At 40.0% G+C, this 22,641-nt stretch overlaps 1 protein-coding gene across 1 annotated transcript in view; it reads left to right on the top strand.

Moving 5' to 3' along the window:
- The window catches only part of CDH17 (cadherin 17), a gene marked incomplete at its 3' end in the record, with an annotated part of 84,912 nt that extends 73,904 nt beyond the window's left edge, over positions 1-11,008 (top strand). The window contains exons 15-18 of the mRNA XM_082601163.1: positions 1,784-2,023; positions 7,534-7,650; positions 7,785-7,898; positions 10,908-11,008. Coding sequence (XP_082457289.1) covers positions 1,784-2,023; positions 7,534-7,650; positions 7,785-7,898; positions 10,908-11,008 — 572 coding nt within the window. The remainder of the gene's footprint in view (positions 1-1,783; positions 2,024-7,533; positions 7,651-7,784; positions 7,899-10,907) is intronic.
- Between the last annotated feature and the right edge of the window lie 11,633 nt (positions 11,009-22,641).

Here is a 22,641-nt window from a genome sequence, read left to right on the forward strand (position 1 = left end):
GTGGGTTTCTCCAGGGAGCAGGGTCAAACCACTGATCTGCCTACCTAGACTATTACTTGCTCCTTCAGGCTTAAATTGCAGTGACCGAGGTCTCATCCTTTTGAAACATAAAATGTTTTGTTCAATGTTCTCAACTTTATATATGCCAGAATCACCCGGGAGCTTGTTCAATACAGATAGGAATTCACCTTGCAGATTCTGACTTGGTAGATTTGGGTGGCCCTGGATATCTGTTTTGATGAAACCAGGTGAACTTTTGAAAGGAAAGATTTATTATAAAGATAAGCCAAGGATGTTTGAATCTTATATAGCTATAAAAATAAACTCACAGGAATATTATGCCTACCAGTGATAAGGCTCATGATTAAAACACTGAGTTTCTTTATGTTTAAATGGAATTTTCCAACTTGGAGTCGGGATCCTGTTGATCTTATGCTGGTCAGAGCCTCTAATTAGACAATAAATATATCTGCCTGGCTTACCAAAAAATTAGAATTGAACAAATTATGACTAAATAAATATAGTTTTATAACAAAGAAGGAAACTTTCAAAATGTGAAGCCCAGGGTTGGGAGCTAGAATGTGGAACATTCCAATAGGTGGGAATCATGAAAATGGTCCCTGTCTGTGAAAAGATGAAGAAAAACAAAAGTACTGCAGTCACGTTAAACCAATGAGGGTAAACATGCAGAAGCGTGTGTCGAACTTGGAATGGTGGTGTGTGAGTGGACGGGCCTCGCTGAGGCAGGTCGGGGACTGGCTCTCTCTCTTACTTCTAGTTGATGTGCTTCTAGCACATACCACTATCACACTCCATAAATTTAACTCTCAATTTAAAAGTTCCTGATTCAATCAGCAGGAAGTTTCTGGCTAAGCCTTTGTGCTGTGCCTTCCGCTAAAATGTAATGTGGGGTCAGCACTTTGCTTTGGATGTGTCCTAAAGGCCTCTCACATTTTAGAAGTTTCATGAATCAAAACCAGGGTTCAAAACCCTGCTCTGTTTGCAGTTGTTGGCCCTGAAATGATACACATTGATGAAATGACTTCCTCCTTTGGTTAAGGAGACAGCCGACAAGAAAAGCAGGCAAATAGGGTTTGCTGGAATTGAAGCAGGTCGGAGTCAGAAATTGTAGAAACATCAGGGAGAATGAGAACAGTAAGTGTCTACGTTGTACTGACCATCCTGTTCTAAGCACTTACCCCTCATACAACACTATGGGGTAGGTACTATTATTGACCGTATTTGATGTATGAAGAAACCAAGGTACTGAGAAGTAACTTGCCCATGATCACACAGTTACCAATTGTTCACGCTACAGAGGTCAAAATTTTCTCCACGATAACACAGCAAATAACATTTGTACAGCTCTGTACAATTTTCTAAGAATACATGTCAGATCCTCATAAAGTCACGTTTTACAGCTGAAGAAATGAGCCTTAGAAAACTTAACGAACATGCCTAAGTCAGTGTTGAGCAATTAAAGGTGTGGGCTCTAGAGTCAGATCCCCTGGGTTGGAAGTCTCTTTACCGCTATGTGACCTTGGGCAAGTCACACAACTTCTCTGAAGCTCAGTCTTCTCATCTGTAAACGTACACCAGTGTTGTTCTGAAGTAATGAATATAAAATATTAGCACATACTTCTTATTATTATCAAGACTTTCTAAGCAGAAAATGAAACTAGGTCTGAATTGTAAATTTTTTTTTAAAGAAAAGGAAATATCCTTTCTTATTGAGAGGAGAATGAGAAAGCAGATACCATATTTCAATGATTCAATTCCTTAGGTGGATCCTCCTTGAGCTCCACGGTGCAATTCCACCTGACCCTCATGGATGTGAACGACAACCCGCCACGGCTGGTCAAGGAATACACAGGCTTGTTCTTCTGCTATCCCCCTAAAGCACCCGGAAGCCTCATTTTCGAGGCCACTGATGATGATCAGCAGTCATTTCGGGGTCGACACTTTACATTTTCCCTTGGCAGTGAAAGCTTACAAAAAGACTGGGAAGTTTCCAAAATCAATGGTGAGTTGTCAAAAGAACATCGAGAAAAACACTGATGGGCGATGGAATGAGTTTTTCTTTGCCTTGGTATGCATGCAGCACTCGACACAGAGCTTTCTTCCACGCTCCAGGAAGAAAGTTCATGCTGTGGAAACTTGCACAGGCAAGCTCTCCAGAGGGTTGAAAGCCCCCGGGGTTTGGAGGAAAGAAAGATTATTAATACACAACATCTCTCTTAGGGTACATGAATAGTTGGACAATCAGAGCAACATTGCAAAATTTCCAATGGCAGTTGAGAAACAGGTTTCATCATGACTTTTTAAAAAATAAATTTATTTATTTTATTTATTTTTATTTTTGGCTGTGTTGAGTCTTCCTTGCTGCGCGGGCTTTCTCTAGTTGCGGCGAGCGGGGGGCTGCTCTTGGGTGCGGTGCGCGGGCTTCTCATTGAGGTGGCTTCTCTTGTTGCTGAGCATGGGTTCTAGGCATGAGGGCTTCAGTAGTTGTGGCGCACGGGCTCAGTAGTTGTGGCGCACGGGCTCTAGAGTGCAAACTCAGTAGTGTGGTGCATGGGCTTAGTTGCTCCACGGCATGTGGGATCTTCCCGGACCAGGGCTTGAACCCGTGTCCCCTGCATTGGCAGGTGGATTCTTAACCACTGCGCAATAGGGAAACCCACTCATCATGATTTTTAAAAAGAGCTTTATTGAAATATAATTGACTTACAATTAACAGCACATATTTAAAGCATACAATTTTATAAAAATCAATATATGTATATACCATTGAAGCCATCAGCACAATCAGATAAGAACAGTTCCACCACCCCCAAAGTTTTATTCATGCTCTGCTGCAATCCCTATTTTCCACCCCACACTGCCTATCCCTCACCCCCAGGTAATCACTGATCTGCTTCCTGTCACTATTGTTTGCATTTTCAAGAATTTTATCTAAATAAAATAACAACATGTACTCTTTTTTTGTTTGGTGAATATCACTTAGTATACATATTTGGGGATTTCACCATGTCGTTGCATATATCAACACTTCACTCCTTTATATTATAGAATAGTATTCCATTGTATGACTATATCATGATTCATTATTCATTAACATATTGATTATTACTTAAATTGCTTAAAAGCTGCTATGAACATTTGTGAACAAGTGCTTTGTAGGAGCTATGCTTTCATTTTTCTTGGGTAAATACCTACAAGTCATAATATGGTAGCCATACAGTCAAATTTTTAAGAGAATATCAAATTGCTTCCCGAATAGTCTGGAACATTTTACATTCCCACCAGTGAATGAGAATTCTAGTTGCTTAGTATTCTTCCCAGTGCTTGCTATGCTCAGTCTTTTTAATTTTAGCCATTGTAGTGGGAGTGTAGTTATTTCATTATGTTTTTTTAAATATGGTTATATGAGTTGTTAACATATTTATTAACTTGGTTTTTTTTTTAAACATCTTTATTTTGGAGTATAACTGCTTTACAATGGTGTGTTATTTTCTGCTTTATAACAAAGTGAATCAGTTATACATATACATATGTTCCCATATCTCTTCCCTCTTGGGTCTCCCTCTCTCCCACCCTCCCTATCCCACCCCTCTAGGTGGTCACAAAGCACCGAGCTGATCTCCCTGTGCTATGCGGCTGCTTCCCACTAGCTATCTATTTTACGTTTGGTTGTATATATATGTCCATGCAACTCTCTCACTTTGTCACAGCTTACCCTTCCCCCTCCCCATATCTTCAAGTCCATTCTCAAGTAGGTCTGTGTCTTTATTCCCGTCTTGCCCCTAGGTTCTTCATGACCTTTTTTTTTCTTAGATTCCATATATATGTGTTAGCATACGGTATTTGTTTTTCTCTTTCTGACTGACTTCACTCTGTATGACAGACTCTAGATCCATCCACCTCACTACAAATAACTCAGTTTTGCTTCTTTTTATGGCTGAGTAATATTCCATTGTATATATGTGCACATCTTCTTTACGCATTCATCTGTCAATGGACACTTAGGTAGCTTCCATGTCCTGGCTATTGTAAATAGAGCTGCAATGAACATTGTGGTACATGACGCTTTCTGAAGTATGGTGTTCTCAGGGTATATGCCCAGGAGTGGAATTGCTGGGTCATTATGGTTTTAATTTATATTTTCTTAATGACTAATGGTGTTTAACATCTTTTCATATGCTTATTTGCCAGCCATATATCTTCACTGGTGTAGTGTCTGGTCAAATATTGTGCCTGCTTAAAATATTTAGCAGTTTGGCTTCTGTTGTTGAGTCATAAACATTCTTTATATAGTCTAGATTCAAGTTCTTTGTCAGATATATGTTTATAAATACTTTTTCCCAGGCCATGGCTTACATTTTTATTTTGTAGCAGTGCCTTTTGAAGAGCAAAGTAAATTTTTTTGATGACATCTGGTTTACTGATTTTTTTCTTCTATAATTTGTGACTATTTTGTGTATTGTTTAAGAAATTTTTGCCAAGGTCACTAAATTTTTCTAATTTTTTTTCTCCCAGAGGTCTTATAGTTTTAGCTTTTACAGTCATGGCTATAAACACTATTTATTGAAAATATCATTTTCACATTGAATTGTCTTGGCAGCTTTGTCAAAAATCAAGTGACCACATATATATGAGTCTATTTCTGGACTTTCTTTTCTGTTTCATTGATCTCTTTGTCTTTATAGCAATACTCTAATGTTTTGATTACTGCAGCTCAATAATAAGACCTGAAATCAGGTAGTGTAAATGTCCTCACTTTGTTATTTTTCAAAACATTTATTTTGCATTTCTATATAAATTTTAGAATTGAACTTGTCTATTTCTACCCCAAAAACCTATGCAGATTGTGATTGAGATTGTGTGAATCTAGAGCTGAATTTGGGGGAGAATTTACATTTTAACAAAATTGAAATTTTCAATCCATGAATATGATTATGTCTCCACTTATTTAGGTCTTCGTTACTTTCTCTGAGCAATGTGTTTTAATTTTCAAGTGTAGTCCTTATAGAATTTCCCCTAAGCATTTCATGTTTGTGTTATTTTAAATATTTAAAAATTTTAAATTTTAAAGTAATTCCAGGATGTGGAAATATAATTGATGATGTTTGTGTATTGATCTTGTAGCCTATAACATTGCTGACCTCACTTGTAAGTTCTCTCTCCCTCTCTTTCTTACGTTTTCATAGATTTTCTACATAGACAGTCATGTTGTCTGTGAATTATAGGTTTTATTTCCTTTCCAGTCTGGATGGCTTTTATATCTTTAGCTTGCTTTCTTAGCAGCTAAAATCTTCAGGACAATGTTGAATGAAGGTAGTGAGAGCAGAAACAACTTGGCTTGTTCCTAATTTTAGGGAGAAGGCATTCATAGTCTTTCACCATTAAGTATAAAGTTAGCTATAGGTTTTTTGTAGATTCCCTTTATCAGACTAAGGACTTTATCTTTTATTCTTAACTTGCTGAGAGGTGTTTTTTGGGTTTTTTTAATTAGGAATGGGTGTTTTTTTCTGCATCTATTGAGATGATTGTATGGTTGATTTGGGGTTTTGTTTGTTTTTTTTGGTTTTTTTTGTTTTTGTTTTTTTTGGTAGAGGTATACAGGCCTCTCACTGTTGCGGCCTCTCCCGTTGCGGAGCACAGGCTCCAGACGCACAGGCTCAGCGGCCATGGCTCACGGGCCTAGCCGCTCCGCGGCATGTGGGATCTTCCCAGACCAGGGCACGAACCTGTGCCCCCTGCATCGGCAGGCGGACTCTCAACCACTGCGCCACCAGGGAAGCCCTGGTTATGTTGTTTTTGTCTGTTAATTGGAGAAGTATATCAATCAACTTTTGGATGTTAATTCAGTCTTCTCTTCCTGGGATAAAGCTTACTTGGTGGTGAAATATTAGCATTTTTATATGCTGTTGGATTTGATCTGCTAAAATTTTAAGGATACTTCTATCTATATTCATAAGGGATATTGGTCTGTATTTTTCTCTTCTTGCAGTGTCTTTGTCTGATTTTGGTATCAGAGTAGTGCTGGCTTCATAGAATGAGTTAGGAAGGGTTCTATCTCTTCAATTACCTGGAAGTTTGTGTAAAATTGTTTTTTATTTCTTCCTTAATGTTTGATAGAATTCACCAGTGAAGGCTTCTGGCCCCAAATTTTCTACAGTAGGACTCAGTGCCTACTGTAGTCCTTACCCTCTTTCAACTGGTGTCCTTACCAAAAGTTAACTACAAATTCAATTTCTTTAATAGATATAGGGCTACTCAAGTTATAGATTTATTTTTGGTTGAGCTTGTTATTTTGTATCTTTCAAATAATTTTTCTATTTCATTTGATTTGTCTAATTTATTGGCACAAAGTTATTCATAATGTTATTTTATTATTCTTTTAATATCTGCAGGATATGTAGTGATATCACCTCATTCTGATATTGGAAATTTTTGCCTCTATTTTGGTCCTGATCAAGCTGGCTAGAGGTTATTAATTTTGTTGATATATTCTCAATGAACCAGCTTTTGGTTTCATTGATTTTGCTCTATTTTTTTGTTTTGTATCGCATTGTTCAGATCTTTGTTATTTCCTTTATTCTTCTTATGTTGTATTTAGCTTGTTCTTCTTGTTTTATTTAGATGGAAGCTGAGGCAATTGAGAACTTTTTCTTTGTTAACATAGGCATTTGGTGCTATAAATTTATCTCTTAGTGTCATGTTAGCTGTATTCTATAAACTATGATATGTTTTCATTTTCATTCAGTTCAAAATATGTTCTAATTTCCCTTTAGATTTCTCCTGTGACACATGGGTTATTTAGAAGTGGGCTATTTAGTTCTCATATATGTGGGGATTTCCCACATATTCCTGGTTACTGATTTCTAATTTAATTCTGTAGTGACCAGAGAACATTTGACTGGAATACTTTTAAACTTATTGAGACTTTTTTCTTTCAGTACTTTAAAGATATTTCTCCATTGTGTTCTGGGTTGTATTGTTTCTTCTTCATTCCTTTGAATGTCATGTGTCTTTTTTCTCTGGATGTCTTTAAGATTTTCTTTTTCACTAGTTTTAAGTAATTTGAGTATTATGTGCCTTGGTGTAGTTTTGTTCATTTTTCTTTTTCCTAAGATTTGTCTGTCTTCTTGGATCTGAGGATTTAGACTTTACATCAAATTTGGAAAAAAGTTAGCAGTTATTTCTTCAAATATGTTTTCTCTTTCTAATTCAGTGTTTGCGGCCACTATATGGAACATAACTACCACGAGTAATGGCAACCTACTATATTTAGTATTCATTTCTACAGAGAAGTCATGAATTGAGAACTTGAAGGATGCTTTAGCATCCTTTTTGACATTATGAAGGGTACCTGTGGAGTGGTAATACTTTTGGTAGTTTAACTCATACTTATATCTAACCATTTCCTAGTCAACTTTAGTATTATATGATACAGAGATGAGCTTTATTCCTGCTCATCCAGGGACCTGCAGTTGTGTTTCCATGTCAGTCATTTTTTCCCTATTCTGACAGGAACTCATGCCAGCCTCTCCACCAAGCACACGGACTTTGAGGAGAGAGTTTACCACATCCCAGTCCGCATCAATGATGGTGGTTGGCCACCCTTGGAAGGGACTGTCTCTTTACCAGGTAGATATTTTGCTGCAGGCAACTTGGGATAATGTCTGTCAATATGGTAGTTTGTAGGAATTCTTGTCTTTGAGATAGGATTCTGCAATTGTTCGCTCTAAGATTTATCTACAAAATATTGTTCTCTTTTTCAGTTACTTTCTGCAAGTGTGTGGAAGATAGGTGTTTCCAGCCAGCAGCTCACATGCCTGGGATACCCACTGTGGGCATGACAGTTGGTATACTCCTTACCACCCTTTTGGTCATTGGTGAGTATAATTTCTCAGATTCAAGGATTTCTGTTCTGGGCCTTGGAAACATTAGCTCACATCAGGGTCTGACTTCATGGACTGGTCTGGGGCTGCTGAAATGGCAATCTAGGCAATAACCAAGAATATAGATCACCAGTAAACCATATCCAACTTTCCTGATTGGGAGCTACTGCTTTAGTACCACCCTCTACCTATCACTGCCTTGCTGGTTAGTTTGGGAAATACAACATAAGAGGCTTTAAAGAATACATTATTGTATTTTATGCCTAGTTACCAAGGTTCCATGATGAAGGAGAAAGAAATGCAGTAGCTGTGCCTCTGCTATGTGTCAGGCACTGTGCTTGGTGGGGAACACAGTGACAGACATACACAGATCTTTCACTCACAGAGCTTATGGTCTAGTCTGCCATTGTTGGAATAGGTAGAAGCTAGCCTTCCAGTGGAGATGCTGGCATACCTGAAATGTTGCAGAACTCCCCTTTCTATGTTTCGTGACTGTGGGCCTTGGTTCTTTATTATCTCAGAATAATTCCACTGCATCACAGGCCTCACTCTGCCATGGCCCCTGGCCTGGCTAGACAGCAGAGTTCCCTGTCTTCTTTTTTGTAAACAGCTCAGTGCCTACTGTAGTCCTTACCCTCTTTCAACTGGTGTCCTTACCACAAGTTAAGTATTAGAAGTAGATACTTCTTCTGCCCATTTTCTAATTGAGTTGTTTGGTTTTTTGCTGTTGAGCTCCATGAGCTACTTGTATTTCACCAAAGAAGACATATAGGTGGCCAAGAGGCACATGAAAAGATGCTCAAAATCACTAATTATTAGAGAAATGCAAATCAAAGCTACAATGAGGTATCACCTCACACGGGTCAGAATGGCCATCATCAAAAAATCTACAAACATTAAATGCTGGAAAGGGTGTGGTGAAGAGCGAACCCTCCTGCACTGTTGGTGGAAATATAAATTGATACAACCACCATGGAGAACAGTATGGAGGTTCCTTAAAAAACTAAAAATAGAACTACCATATGACCCAGCAATCCCACTACTGGGCATATACCCTGAGAAAACAATAATTCAAAGATAGACAGGTACCACAATGTTCATTGCAGCACTATTTACAATAGCCAGGACATGGAATCAACCTAAGTGTCCATCAACAGATGAATGGATAAAGAAGATGTGGCACATATATAGAATGAAATATTACTCAGCCATGAGAAGAAATGAAACTGAGTTATTTGTAGTGAGGTGGATGGACCTAGAGTCTGTTGTACAGAGTAAAGTAAGTCAGAAAGAGAAAAACAAACACTGTATGCTAACGTATATATATATGGAATCTAAAAAAAAGAAAATGGTACTTATAAACCTAGTGGCAGGGCAGGAATAAAGATGTAGACACAGAGGATGGGCTTGAGGACACAGGGTGGGAAGGGGGAAGCTGGGGTGAAGTGAGAGTAGCATCGACATATGCACACTACCAAATGTAAAATAGATAGCTTGTGGGAAGCAACTGCATAGCACAGGGAGATCAGCTTGGTGCTTTGCGACAACCTAGAGGTATGGGATAGGGAGGGTGGGAGGGAGGCTCAAGAGGGAGGGGATATGGAGATATATGTATGCATATGGCTGATTCATTTTGTTGTACAACAGAAACTAACACAGCATTGGGAAACAATTATACTCCAAAAAAGATGTATTAAAAATAAAAAAGTAGATACTTCATCAATTCACCTGTGTAAAGAGTTTATACAGTTCCACATCCTTTCTCTTTTAAAGGAAGAGCTGGGATTATCCTAAGTCTTCTTAATTGCTCTCTTGGCATCTGGTCTTTTCTGCCACCATCCAGTCTACCACATTGGACTCTGATTCACAGCTCTAAAAGGGATCTCATTTCCTTATACCCTTCCATTCGAATTCCTCATTATTATGACATAGAAGGGCCTTTGTGACATGACCATTATGCATCCTAATATTGCATGGTGACCATCATTTCTCTTTGAGAACCACAGTTTGGTGCACACCTTTTATACTAATTGAGCTGGCTTTTGAGGTTTACTCACTTATCAAACTCCCCTCTACCTCTATGCCTTTTCTTATTCTATTTGTCCTCTCATTTTGAAAGGATTTTTGAGTTTTTATGCCATGGTTTTCTAACATGACCATTTACTCTCATAATTTTACCACAGGTTAAAGATTGGATGAGTTTGGTGATCTAAAGATAGAAGTAATAGGATCTTGTAGGTTCATATCCTTACTTTTTTCAAAATAGGACGGTTGGGATTATTGCAAGATTCTTAACGGGCTTCTGAGCATCCAGTCTTTTTTGCCATGTTTCCTCTTGTAAACTTACTGCCAGGTTAATTTCTTAAAAACAACTTACTTTTCCAGATGAGTCTCTGATTTATAGTATACATTTAGTGCTAAAATGCACAATGTAATTTTGTAGTAGGTCAGAGATGGGGAAAACCAGAGAGGTTAGGTAGTCTACTCAAGCTGGAGTGATGAGGAACACGGCAAAGAAAATGTAATACTTGATGTGGAAGTGGTGAAAGTAGGCTTTAGGTAGGTGAATTGGTTTAAGAACAGCTTTCTGGCTTTTCTCATTGGACTACTTCCTCTAGGGAAGAGGAAGAAGAACTGGAATCAACGTTTATTGACTGTGTCTGAAGCTCAGGAATTCTGTCTGACGCTCACATACTTAGTCTTCAGGGTAGTGCAGGCATTAGGTCCTATATTCCTTGATAGAGACCCAGTGATAGCCACCAGCTTCGATATGACTTGGGACTTGTTACATACTTACTGACAACAAGATAAGTGGTAAGCTTACTTATCCAAGAAAGCCCATGCCTAGAATCTCTTAATCAGCAGGACAATGAAACTTTGTTGAACCACAAACAAAAATGAAACTATATGAGTCATTTTTTCCTATGCACGTGCTGCTTTATAAATGAACGTGACAGTACATTTTAAGACTCTATCTATTTGACTCTGAATTTTCTCTTTTAGGTATAATTTTAGCAGTTGTGTTTTTCCAGATAAAGAAGAATAAAGGCCAAAATAATGCTGAAAGTGCTCAGGCATCTGAAGTCAAGCCTCTGAGAAACTGAATGTGAAAAGGAATATTTGAGTCTATGTACCAAGTGCTATTTCAGTAACACAACCATTTAATCCCATAATTTTGCTTTTCATCCAACATGTACACTATAATTTTTTACGATATACCCTCTTGCCCTTTACTATTTTATTACTCTTAGATATTTCATGTGCTGTAGACATTAGAGATATTTTCCATTTTCTCATGACACTTTTCCACTCTGCAAAAGCCTTAGCTATTTATCCAAACACAAAAATGTATGTGCTTTTCCCACTTAGGGAAAGAGGCGCTGATGAAATACTCTGTTCATTTTTTCTTCATCAAGAGATCTATCAGTCATCCATCACAGCACATCCTGGATTCCATTTATGCTTTTTCTAATTCCATCCCGCGTCTCCTTCCTCCATATCTCCTTTGGTATTTCACTAATTTTAAAACATTTGTTGGAGGAAAGAACAAAGCTAAGTCTCAGGAAAAAAAATTAAAGCGCAGACCTGTCCCTTAGTTTGAACAGAAACTCTTTGTTGTTATTAGCCTCCTTTAGCCCCACGTGGCTTATGTTGCTCTTCGTTGGAGGATTTTGCACTTGGGAACAGCATGAGCCCACTGCAGACCATGCAGAGGCCTGCTTCATAAACCCTGGTGCAAACACCAGCCACTAACCGTGTTTACTCACTACCTACCATGCTCACATGCTGCGCATGTTTTCTTTATGTGTATATTAATAAAGTTTTGGTTATTATATATTTAACAGTTGAGGAAGATAAGGAAGCACAAAAAATGTAGTGACAAAAATCAAGAATAAACATTGGCTTTGGTTTTGTTTCTTGGATCTCTTTGTCTCTGCTTCCTGGTTCTCTGCATTTGCTGAGGGAAGGACTAGATAACTGGTTATCTATCATTTATCAAAATTGCCTCCCATGTAGAATTAACCCATAAAGAGGGGGTCCACAATGAAATAAAAATTCCCTGTGCTCATGACTGTGGATTGGGGTGTTCAAGGCAGATACACTAGGAATTTTAAAATTTTAAATAAGAAAACCTTAGAGATTTGGAAACATTTTGAGGCCCTGGAGCTGTTTTCTGGCTCCTAATTTGAGGCTTGAAAGCATTCAACATTACACAGCCTCCCAGAATTTTCAAGAATTTTGGGGAAAACAACTTGTATCTGAAAAGGTGCTCCTACAATGACGGCTGAAGCAGGCCATGGAGTTCTGTTTTTCATAAATAATCCTCTTTGTGGGCTTTTAGTATATTTTTTAAAGGCAAAAAAGTAAAACAAAATAAAATATCCAAACTCTATTTCTAAGACCTCAGTATTACTTTCTTGTATTGATATAATGTTATCCTGTGCTTCAGGATAATATTGAGCTCTTTTACCTGTTTTATTCCCACAAAAGGCTCATCGGAAATCTCATAATGGGCGAGGTTCTCTCTTGTCTCACCATACGCTGAAAGATAAAACAAGAAAACAAAAATCTAAGAGCACCAACAGCAAATTATATCCCAACCTAAGGAATGGTTTAACATTCTCAGCAACTTCTATAAGTATTTTCTTGTGTGTTTTTGACCAAGAGTGACTGTGATATGACATTTAGTTCACTTAAAATTGCATCATTGCTAGGCCTGCTTATTTTCCAGAAATCACTTTATCATTCCTGAAAGACTGAGGCAGTCCCAAGGCAGGTCTGCTCAGAGGGCTTAGGGATGCCTCCTGCCTCAGTTCAGGGTTGTTCTCTCTGGACCAACTTGTATCACCGAATAATAGACTGATCACACATAACCTTCTTGTCTAAAATCACTGATTAGTATTCACATTTCTTGAGCTGTTCTTCCTCTGGGTGGGCCTTCCCTCTAAATCTTCTCTTCCTTCCATGACCAGATCCCACCCATTCCTAAAGGCTTAAAGACCAATTTATATACTGGTCCCTTTGGGAAGCCTTCTCTTAGGAAACTACAGGGGACCAGGCTACTACCTCATCTAAACTTCTATACTGTGGTGAGGAAAATTCTAGAATCTATTCCCTCTTCTGGTAAAGATGGTTCCATTTCCACCAGAAAACATCTTCCCCTCCCCTTCACCTGGCTCTTCCACACCTAGTCTGTATAGTTCGAGTAGAGTCAACTTCCTGTTTTCCCCCATCTCCCCATCTCTCACTTCTAGAATTTTGTTGAAACTCTTAGAAAATAGCTCTCTTTAAGTGGAATTTGCTAAACTAGTAGAAAATAAACTCAGAGCATTCTAGTTACCACAAAAGGTAAGCTTACCCCAGAACAAGGACCACAGAGAGTTGAGAGAAGATTCTGAAGATGTTGAGTGCCTGGATCCAGCTGTGTCTGAAGGCAAACTTGCCCTGGACTTTCCTATTCTGTGAGCCAGTACATTCCTTATTACTTAAAGCTCAATATATTTCTGCCCTTGCAACCAAGAGTGCATATTTGTGCCTTGCTTATGGACCTTATGTTCTACAGTTGGAGCCCATTTGATCTCCCCAACTAGTCTGGGACTTCTTGGAATCCTTTCAATGTCTCTATGACAAGTCTTGGCTCATAGTGGCTCCTCTATACGTTTTTGAAGAATGAATACATGAAATAGCTGATTCATGTAGGCCACTTATGCTGTTGTCATCTTAGAGCCACCCACTTGACAAAATTGAAACTAATCCACTCTCTGTTTTTAGTTACAGTATCCTCAGAGAGGCCTTAAACTCCCACTTCACTACACTCCGTTTCCCTACATACAAACTCTGATGCTCTGTTCAAACATCCTCAGAGCTGCATGCAGTGGTGAATGAGGCTGTGAGTGACAAAGCCCTCAAGAATTTCTGGATGGTTAAGAAGTAGCAGGGAGAGTGACAGGGTCTCAGGGTGGGGGTGGGAAGTATAGGGGCAACTCCTGTGAGCAGCTACATAGAAAGTCTCAGGGGTTTCTGGAGAGCAGTAAATTAAGAGTAGAGATCTCAGGGTGCTGGTCTATGGTCTAAATAACTCACAGGAAGGAAGCTGAGATTACCTCTGAAGTATCTAAGGCAAGAAGGAAATAATTTGTTTCCAAGATTCTGTATAATGCCATATGCATCATGGGATGCATCATGGGAACTTGTTAAACTTGGAACCTTAAAAGTTACCTGAAAAGATACAATATCTTACAATTTGGTTTTAAAAACTCACTCAAACTGTTTTGAAATATACAGTTGCATTAAGTCCCTTCACGTTGTTGGGCAATCACCACCATCATCCACCTCCAGAACCTTTTCATCTTCCTAAATGAAACTCCACTCATTAAATAAGAACTCCACATTCCTTCCTACCTCCAGTCCCTGGTAACCACTATTCTAACTTTCTGTCTCCATGAATTTGAGTGTGCTAGGTATAAATGGAATCATACAATATTTGTTCATAATATCAATGTTTTAAAACAGGTTTTAAAAGAGTAAGAGAGAAAAAAATAGCATTCAAACCTAAAAGTTATCTTATGAGGAGACTGTCTCAAGACTAATGCTATTTTTGATTTTGTTGCATTCAAATATGTCACACACTGTATATACTTAAATATACATTTTACACACCTGTGAAGATATCCATACAACATAGACACAATGCAGGTGTGTTCTCCAAACACCACTCATTGCTCCTAAATTTCTTCTCACCAAAGCCTTTCTCATTCTGACTGAGTCCCAAGACTGTGGTCAGGTGTTGGATGCCCAGCTCTCTACCACAGGAGTGCTCAATGGACGCAGGTTAGAAACACCTGGGGGAGTTTTTCAAAAATACTCATTCCAGAGCCCTATCCCCATCGGAGTCAGCATCTCTGGGCAGGGCGCCCTAGCTTTAATATTCTGAAAAAATATCCCCATGTGAGTCTAATGTGCAACCACAGCTGAGATCCCTTATTCCAGACAATCCCCAGAGGGGTTAGTACCAGTCTGGTGTGGAATATGATCTTTTGTAGGGTCTGAATCAGCGTCTTTCTTCAGAACGTCACCTTCCCAATCCTCTCAACTTTCTGGGCACCTTTAATCCTAACCAGGCCTGCTTAGACCCTTTCTCAGATGCAAACATGGGCCATGCCCCAGAGTTCAGGGAAGGTAGGAGGGGCTGCTGTCAAGAGAGCCATTCCTTGGTCCGTAGAGATCCTTCAGCAAAGAGAAGCCTGGTGGGTCCAGACCCAGGTCACTCTTGCCAGCACATCAGAGCCTATGAACTCCAGCCACGAAGCTGAGAAGAAAGAAGCTGGTTTCACCTGCAGGAGAGTAGCCCCTTTGTAGACCAGAGCAAAAATGACTGTGAAAACACACATTTCTGTAAAGTGATCTTCTTGTGCTTGTGCTTGGACAACTGGCTATTTAAAGGGAAATTCCTGACAGTGTTAACAAAAATAAATAACATTTTTTTATAACACAATTATTTCCCATTTTACTGGTTTTCCACTTTTACCTCCTAGCATAGTTCAGGCTCCATTCAACATTTCAAAGTAACTATATGCTATGTGTTAGTCATGTGTCAGCCATCTGGGCCCTTAAGACAAGGAGGACGGCCTCCTGAGATGGTAGATAATTCTAAAGGATAAGGGGCTGCCCTGGAATCCTGGGCTAATAATGTCGATGGTTAAAGCACAAGTCCCACTTTAGGCCTCCACAAGTTACTTGCCTCGAACAGTCATTGGTTTCTTTGGATGGAAATCAAAACGCCCTTTTTTCATGTGATCCTTATCCTGGAAGGGCCGACTGAGTGCACAGTGGGACAGGAAGGGGTGTGATGAATGGCCGGTTATGGAAACAAGTGTTCATCTGATTGAAAGAAAGAGTTCTCATTTTTTCCACTGCAGCACTTGGGCTGAGGATAAGTCCAGGATTTGGAGGGCTGAATTTGGAAGGGGAGGAGGGTATGCAGAAGGAGGTGGGAATAAAAATAGCCCCGGTGTGTACCCAGCATTTCAGTCAGTCTCTTGAATTAAGCACAGGACAGGGAGGAAACAGAATATATTTTTAGTAACAGAAGTTAAACTGAGCCTCTTTGGCTCCTGGCCAAGAAGAGATCCTGGAGGCTGAGTTTCTGGGGGCTCTGCTCTGGGACAACCAGAGTCAGCCATGGCCTTGGTTGGCGGTGGACACAAAGAACCAGGGAAAGGTCCACTGTGGGGCAGGAGGGGAGAGGCCCCAGCTGAGGTTCCCTGCTGAGTTTTGCCTTTTGTGATGGGGTCTCAGACAGCCTTCCTGGGGCCTATGAGGGGGAGGGATTCCCCTGAGTAAGCAAACGTGGCTTGGTGTATGCTCACAGAAATCCTAGCACAGGGATTTTGACCTTGAGCTGTGATGGCAGGTTGACGGGTGTTAAAGTAGAGAAGGTGGGGGGGTATTGATGGGAAGAGGCTCAGGCCCATTATACAGCTCTGAGAGAGCCTGGGCCAGGCAGGAGCCGAGCCCCGAAGCAAAAACTGATGGAGGAGAGCCCATGTTCGGCAGAAACCACTGATCTTAGGACCCCTACTCCGCCAGGTCGCTGACTAGGGGTGTGATCCTGAAGGTGAAGATGGCAATCAGCCAGCTCCTGCAGTGGGGGCCTCTTGAGGGAAGGTCTGAGCCTGCCCTCCCATGGCTGTCATAGTTTGCTGTTTTACTCTTTTGCTTATTTGTCAGATATTTATCAAACCCCCATCATGGCCAGATACTGAGTTGGTCACTAGGAACACAAACAGCAGTAGCTAATAATTCTACAACATTCATAATGTGCCCTGAACTATTCTAAATGCCTTACAAAATATTGTCATTGAATCCTTACAACAACTGTATGAATGAGATACAATTATTATGTCTATTGTACAGATCAGAAACTGTGATAGAGAAAGCTTAAGCATGTAACTTGCTCAAGGTCACAAATAAATGATCCCAGAAGTCTTACTCTGAAGGCCATGCCCAAAGTTACCATATTTCATCTAATCTATGGAACCGTATATTGTAAGATGTGTTGTTATTTTATGTGACACTAAGAAAGAAAAGAGCACTATCAGTTAACTTTGCTGTACCATTATATGATTGCAGCCTCAACTTCAGAGATTGTGAGAAAATGTGATTCTTGAATTGACAGTTGTTACACAGAGGCACTGTCTCTGTTCTCATGGGCTGCACAATTGCGCAGGAGAGACAACCTAAACAGTCATCATGCGATGAGGTGAGCATCAGATATCACCAAGGTGGAGCACACAGATTGCTGCGGTGATGAGAGAAGAGAGACCTTCACTTTTGCCTGAGGGTCTGGGAACCCATCACAGAAGTGACACCTAGCTGTGCCTTAGCGTTTCTCCAAATACAGAAGGGGAGGATGAAATGGGAAATCTGGGGCATTTTAAGGGCCATGGTTGATAATGCTAATGCTGATAATATAGCAATAGCTAACAATAGCTAATCATTAAGCACTCACTGTGTGCCAGGCACTGCCTAAGGGCTTTCTATGCATCATCCCATTTAATCCCCACAGAAACTCTATGAGAAAGCACTCTTGTCAGGAAGAAACCTGAGGCTAAGGAGGTGAACCAATTCATCCGCAGGGCACAGCTAGAGGGAAATATACCAGGATAAGGATCTCCAGAAGCCTGACTCCCAAGTTTCAGACTTTAACCACACTGCTGGACCACCTCTCAGAAGTAAATTAGTCGGATAACACTGTACTGTATAAGTGAAATTTGGAAGACAGTAGAGCTTCAATGTTCTCACGCACACACACAAAAGGTAAATATGTGAGGTGATGATTGTGTTAATTTAAATAGTTCAATGGGAGGAATCCTTTCATAATGTGTACGTAACTCAAATCATCACCATGTACACTTTTGAATACTGGATTGGCCAAAAAGGTCATTTGTAACAACTTACAGAAAAACTCGAACGAACTTTTTGGCCAACCAAATTTTATTTGTCAATTACTATACATCTCAATAAAACTGAAAAAAAGAAAAAGAAAAAGAAGAGAGTTAGTGATGAGACATGCTCACCAAAGTCATTCTCATTCACTGAGCTCTCCATTTCCTGGGATTAGCACGAGTGAGGGCTGGACATTGTCAAACACAAGGATTGAAGAGAGACCTCTGGGAGACCTGACTCTGAAGTTGGGCAGAGAATGACTGATGGGTGGGAGGTTCTGGAAGAACCTCAAGACTGGGACCTCAGTCATTTCAACTCTCAAGTATCTACTGAAATCTCATCCTGAGCAAAGTTCTGTGCCGGGCATTAAGGGGACTGTTGAAGGAAGTCGTGGCCTGAGAGCCAATGCTGAATGAAAGAAGTATAGCATTGAATCCCTTCGCAGGCCTGCCTGGTGTGGCACTCTGACCTGGTCTCCTGCCTCCTTCCTCTTGCTCACCATGCTTTAGCCACACTGACCATCCGGCACTTCCTTGAGGAGGTTGAATGCCTTCCATTTCGTTCCTTTATGTGTGCCTTGCCTGGAACATTCTCCCAGCTCCAGCCTCTTTTGTATGGCTTGCCTTTTCTCTTGCTTTAGGTCCCTGTAAAGTTGGTCTCCTCCGAGCTGTCCTGCCAGTTATTTCCTACCTGTTAATTTCTTCCTAGCACTTTTCAGAGTGTATAATATGTCCTTTATTAGTTTGCATCTTTGGGGGCAGAAATTTTGTTCACTGTTGTGTCCCAGCACTGAGCATGGTGCTGGCATACAGTAGACACTCCCTTTTTGAATGGATGAATGGCTTAGCTTAGAATCTAATCATGGAGGCAAGAGGTACATCTATGATACAGAAAATAGCTGCTGAACTTCTAAAGGAATGGAGAGATTGATGTGGGTGGAAACTGTCAAGGAGATGCAATCATTGAACAGGGTGGACAGAATTCAGAGACTTAGGGATGGTCTTGGAGAAAAACCAGCTGGCGGAGATAATGCAGTCTGTGGGAGGACAAAAAATAGTTTTCTCTTTCCTGCAGGTTTGAAGCACCTTTATTTTCAGTATCTGGAATCACCCTAACTTTCCTTACTTCCTGAGCTCTCCTTCAACTTACTGTAACATGGGTGAAAGCCATGGCGGCCAGTTGTCCAGCCTTCTTTCCCCAGAGTGCTTTGGTGGACTCCCTTCAGGGGCCAAACACAACATTGAGACTGAACTCTCATATGGCTCCTCAGCCTAGGAATGAGGATGTTTGGGGGAAACCATTATGGATGCTGTTCTCACTTCGAGCATCATGAACAAAGTGATTCCCAATGTCCAGAAAGGACCTCAGATGGGCATATTTTAGAATCCTTTCAAGGATTTTAGAAGCAGAGACATAGCTCAACAATTACAGTGTCTTCAGTCAGCTATTCCTGTCCCCCTCCACCCACTCACACAAATCTATAGAGCACATCATTTGATTCACTCTCTTAATAGTTGTACTTGTACAACTTTGAATTTCATGGATTTCCACACCATAAATTTTGAAGGTCAAGATTTGTTACCATTTTATACACGTTTTGCCTTATTTATCTTACATGTCTAGAAGGATGTCTGTCTATAGAGTATTAAGTCTTATTTTTATTATTTATTCATGTGTTTACCTCTCCTCACCCCACCTCCTGAGGGCAGGAGACCATGTCTTATTATCATTGTAACTCTGCTGCCAGCAAAGCATCTTTAACAAAAGTTTCTTGGTAAATTTGAATTAAATTGAAGAGTTCCAAGACCTTCCAGAAATTCAGTTCTCTTTTTAGCGGAGAAAGTTGCCTCAATTCACCTGAGCCCAAGGTTGTTGCCTGTTAACCATATAAACCAAATTCGCATCCTCCTTGTCAAAGACTATTAAAGAGCAAAAATCTCACTTTAGCTTTAATTGATCTGTGACTTAATTTGGGAAGCCTTGCCTTATCCAAGATTCGACATTATTGAACAAGAATACAGAGAATGAACTAAAATAACTTTCTGCTATAATGGAACAACAGTTTAAAAATTTAAGCAAAACTCTTTGCCATCAACCCTTTAAAAAGCATCTAGTTATTTCAGAATTTGTAGGGAATATTAATCGCCACTTTTCAGCCAAGGACAACACCATGCAATGGAGCTAGGAATGAAGTCATTTTGGTATGTGTTTTCTGGAACTGTGCCCTGAATAGTTTTCTTCTTGACATATGTCCAGCTCTTTAATACAGCTTAACATTAGTAATGCTCATAGTTTGTTTATAAAAATCATGTTTAGAATATAAAGGAAGCGTGGAAAAATTCTCAGAGTGAGGGAAAGGAGAGAAAAGTAAGGAAAAAAGCAGTTGTTGAGGATGAGTGAGCATTTACCCTGAGAGTGCATGATGAGACTGCTCTGTCAATGAGAGCCTTATCCAGAGTCATCCCAATGATTGACATGACATTTGCTCCCTGAATTAGGACACTCTGAATTTAGCTAAGGATTATCTTCTTCAGATTCATGCATTGTTCACTTAATCCACAAATGACTATTTATTACTTTTTTATTCCTACGAAGCAGGCAGAAGCAGTGGTAACAACCCCTATAACTTTTGTTCATGCAGTTTCCTCTCCATTAATCTTCTCATTCAACAGAACCCTGTCAAGTCTTCATAAGGAATTGTGGCTGTTCCCAGACTCCAGGTTCAAGGACTCTTCCACCAAGTGATTATTAAGTAAATGTTTGCAGTAATATTTACCCACTTTGGACTGTTCCTATCTCTGGTATTTCACCACAATCAGAGCCTGATCCTAAGATCAACTGGGAAACATTTTAAGGAAATACAAGGTAAAATCCCTTTGTGAGGGCAGAACTATGGAATTACAGAGAGACTTGGTAAATTCTGCCCAGCAGCTGGGAACAGTCAGCCAGAGAGTGATGCAGAATTCATAAACCATGTTAAAAGTTTTGGTGCCTTGGAAAAAGCTCTGAAATGTTCCAATCATTAAATTACTCAACTGAAATCACTTTCAGATGAGCCAATTCAGAGCAAACATTACCAAGCTTTTAAACTACATCATATGTTCCAAAAGTAAAATGGAAAACAATAAAGCAGAAAGGTCTGTTCCCCCGCTGGCTTATGCAGGTGATTTCAGATTTAATACAAAGAAATCCCCAGTATGTCTGCCCTCAGCACCAATAATGTGAATAAGCTTGGACCACTGATTCCAAGGAGTTTAATCTTTAAATGGTTCTGCCAATTAGAGGGGTTAATGTCAGGACACTTCATACGTGGTAGATGTTCAGTAATGTTCATTTCACTGATACATAAACACATGGATGAATAACATCTGATGAAGAGAATAAGGTGAAAACTCCTAAAGTTTGGCAGAGTAAGATAGCCCCATGAAAGAGGATAAAAACAGAGGTCAAAAAAGTAAGACAAAAACTTGCAGACTAAAGCATTGACAAAAATCAGAGAAGAAAATTATAAAAAGGAGTAAGTGGTTGACAAGCTCAAATGTAGTGAGATGCCTTGGACTGGTAAGTGTCAAGTGGATTTAATAACAAAGTGGTAATCTGGGTGATGATTGTTGCAATTTGCATATAAGACCAAATTAAGTAGGCAGCCTTTACCACTACCTCCAACTTCCTGCATTCACACCCTTGTATAATCCCCTACCAGGAGTGTGGGCTGGATTTAGTGACAGAATCCTAGTGAATAGAATCTGGCAGAAGTTATGGATGTCTCTTCTGGTGTTAGGTAGCAGAAAGACTGTGGCTTCTCTCTTGGGCTGCCCTCTCATTCTCACTCTCTGATTTGCTTTTTCTGGGGAAGCCAGCTGCCACGTTGTGAGCTGTCCTAAGGAGAGAGTTACATGACAAAACCCCTAATGTTTCTGGCAAGTAGCCAGGGTGAACCTGAGGCCTGCCAGCAGCCATATGTACCCAAGCACATTTCTGCAGTCACTTACTCTGTTAGGAATATGTATTAATAGACATGGATTATTTTCAATGGTCTCAAGAAGTACTGCTATGCTATTGCTGAAGATCACAGGGTAGCCATTCTCTCACCTAACAGCAAAGAGTGGTGGCCCTATGGGTTTAAGGATAACTATGGAAGACATCCCTCCTAAATGACTGAGCTAAGGAGATGTATGTCTTCTCACATTCAATTTACTCTTTAGTCTCCCAAATCATGGTTTCACCTATTGCTTCAATGTCCATTTAGAAAATTCCAAACTGTTTTGACTAAATAGACAAAATAGATAACTAAGAACCAAAACAAAATACTTCAGAAATTGTGATCTTTTAAAATGGGATGTGGTTTTTTTTTTTTTTTTTTTGCGGTATGCGGGCCTCTCACTGTTGTGGCCTCCCCCGTTGCGGAGCACAGGCTCCGGATGCGCAGGCCCAGCGGCCATGGCTCACGGGCCCAGCCGCTCCGCGGCATATGGGATCCTCCCAGACCGGGGCACGAACCCGTATCCCCTGCATCGGCAGGCGGACTCTCAACCACTGCGCCACCAGGGAGGCCCAAAATGGGATGTGTTTTAAAGTCACTTTCTCTTTTGAAAAAAAATACCTGAAGAAAAACATTTTAACAGGATTGATTAACATAGCCATTTGGTTGTGGTTATTTTGATATAGGCAGTATTTTTATATAACTGGGGTTTTTTTTTGTTTGTTTTTTTTGTTTGTTTGTTTGTTTTGCGGTATGCAGGCCTCTCACTGTTGTGGCCTCTCCCGTTGTGGAGCACAGGCTCTGGAT

The sequence above is a fragment of the Mesoplodon mirus genome (genome assembly GCF_964341445.2).
Source record: "Mesoplodon mirus genome assembly, chromosome: 16".
Lineage (NCBI taxonomy): Eukaryota > Metazoa > Chordata > Mammalia > Artiodactyla > Ziphiidae > Mesoplodon > Mesoplodon mirus.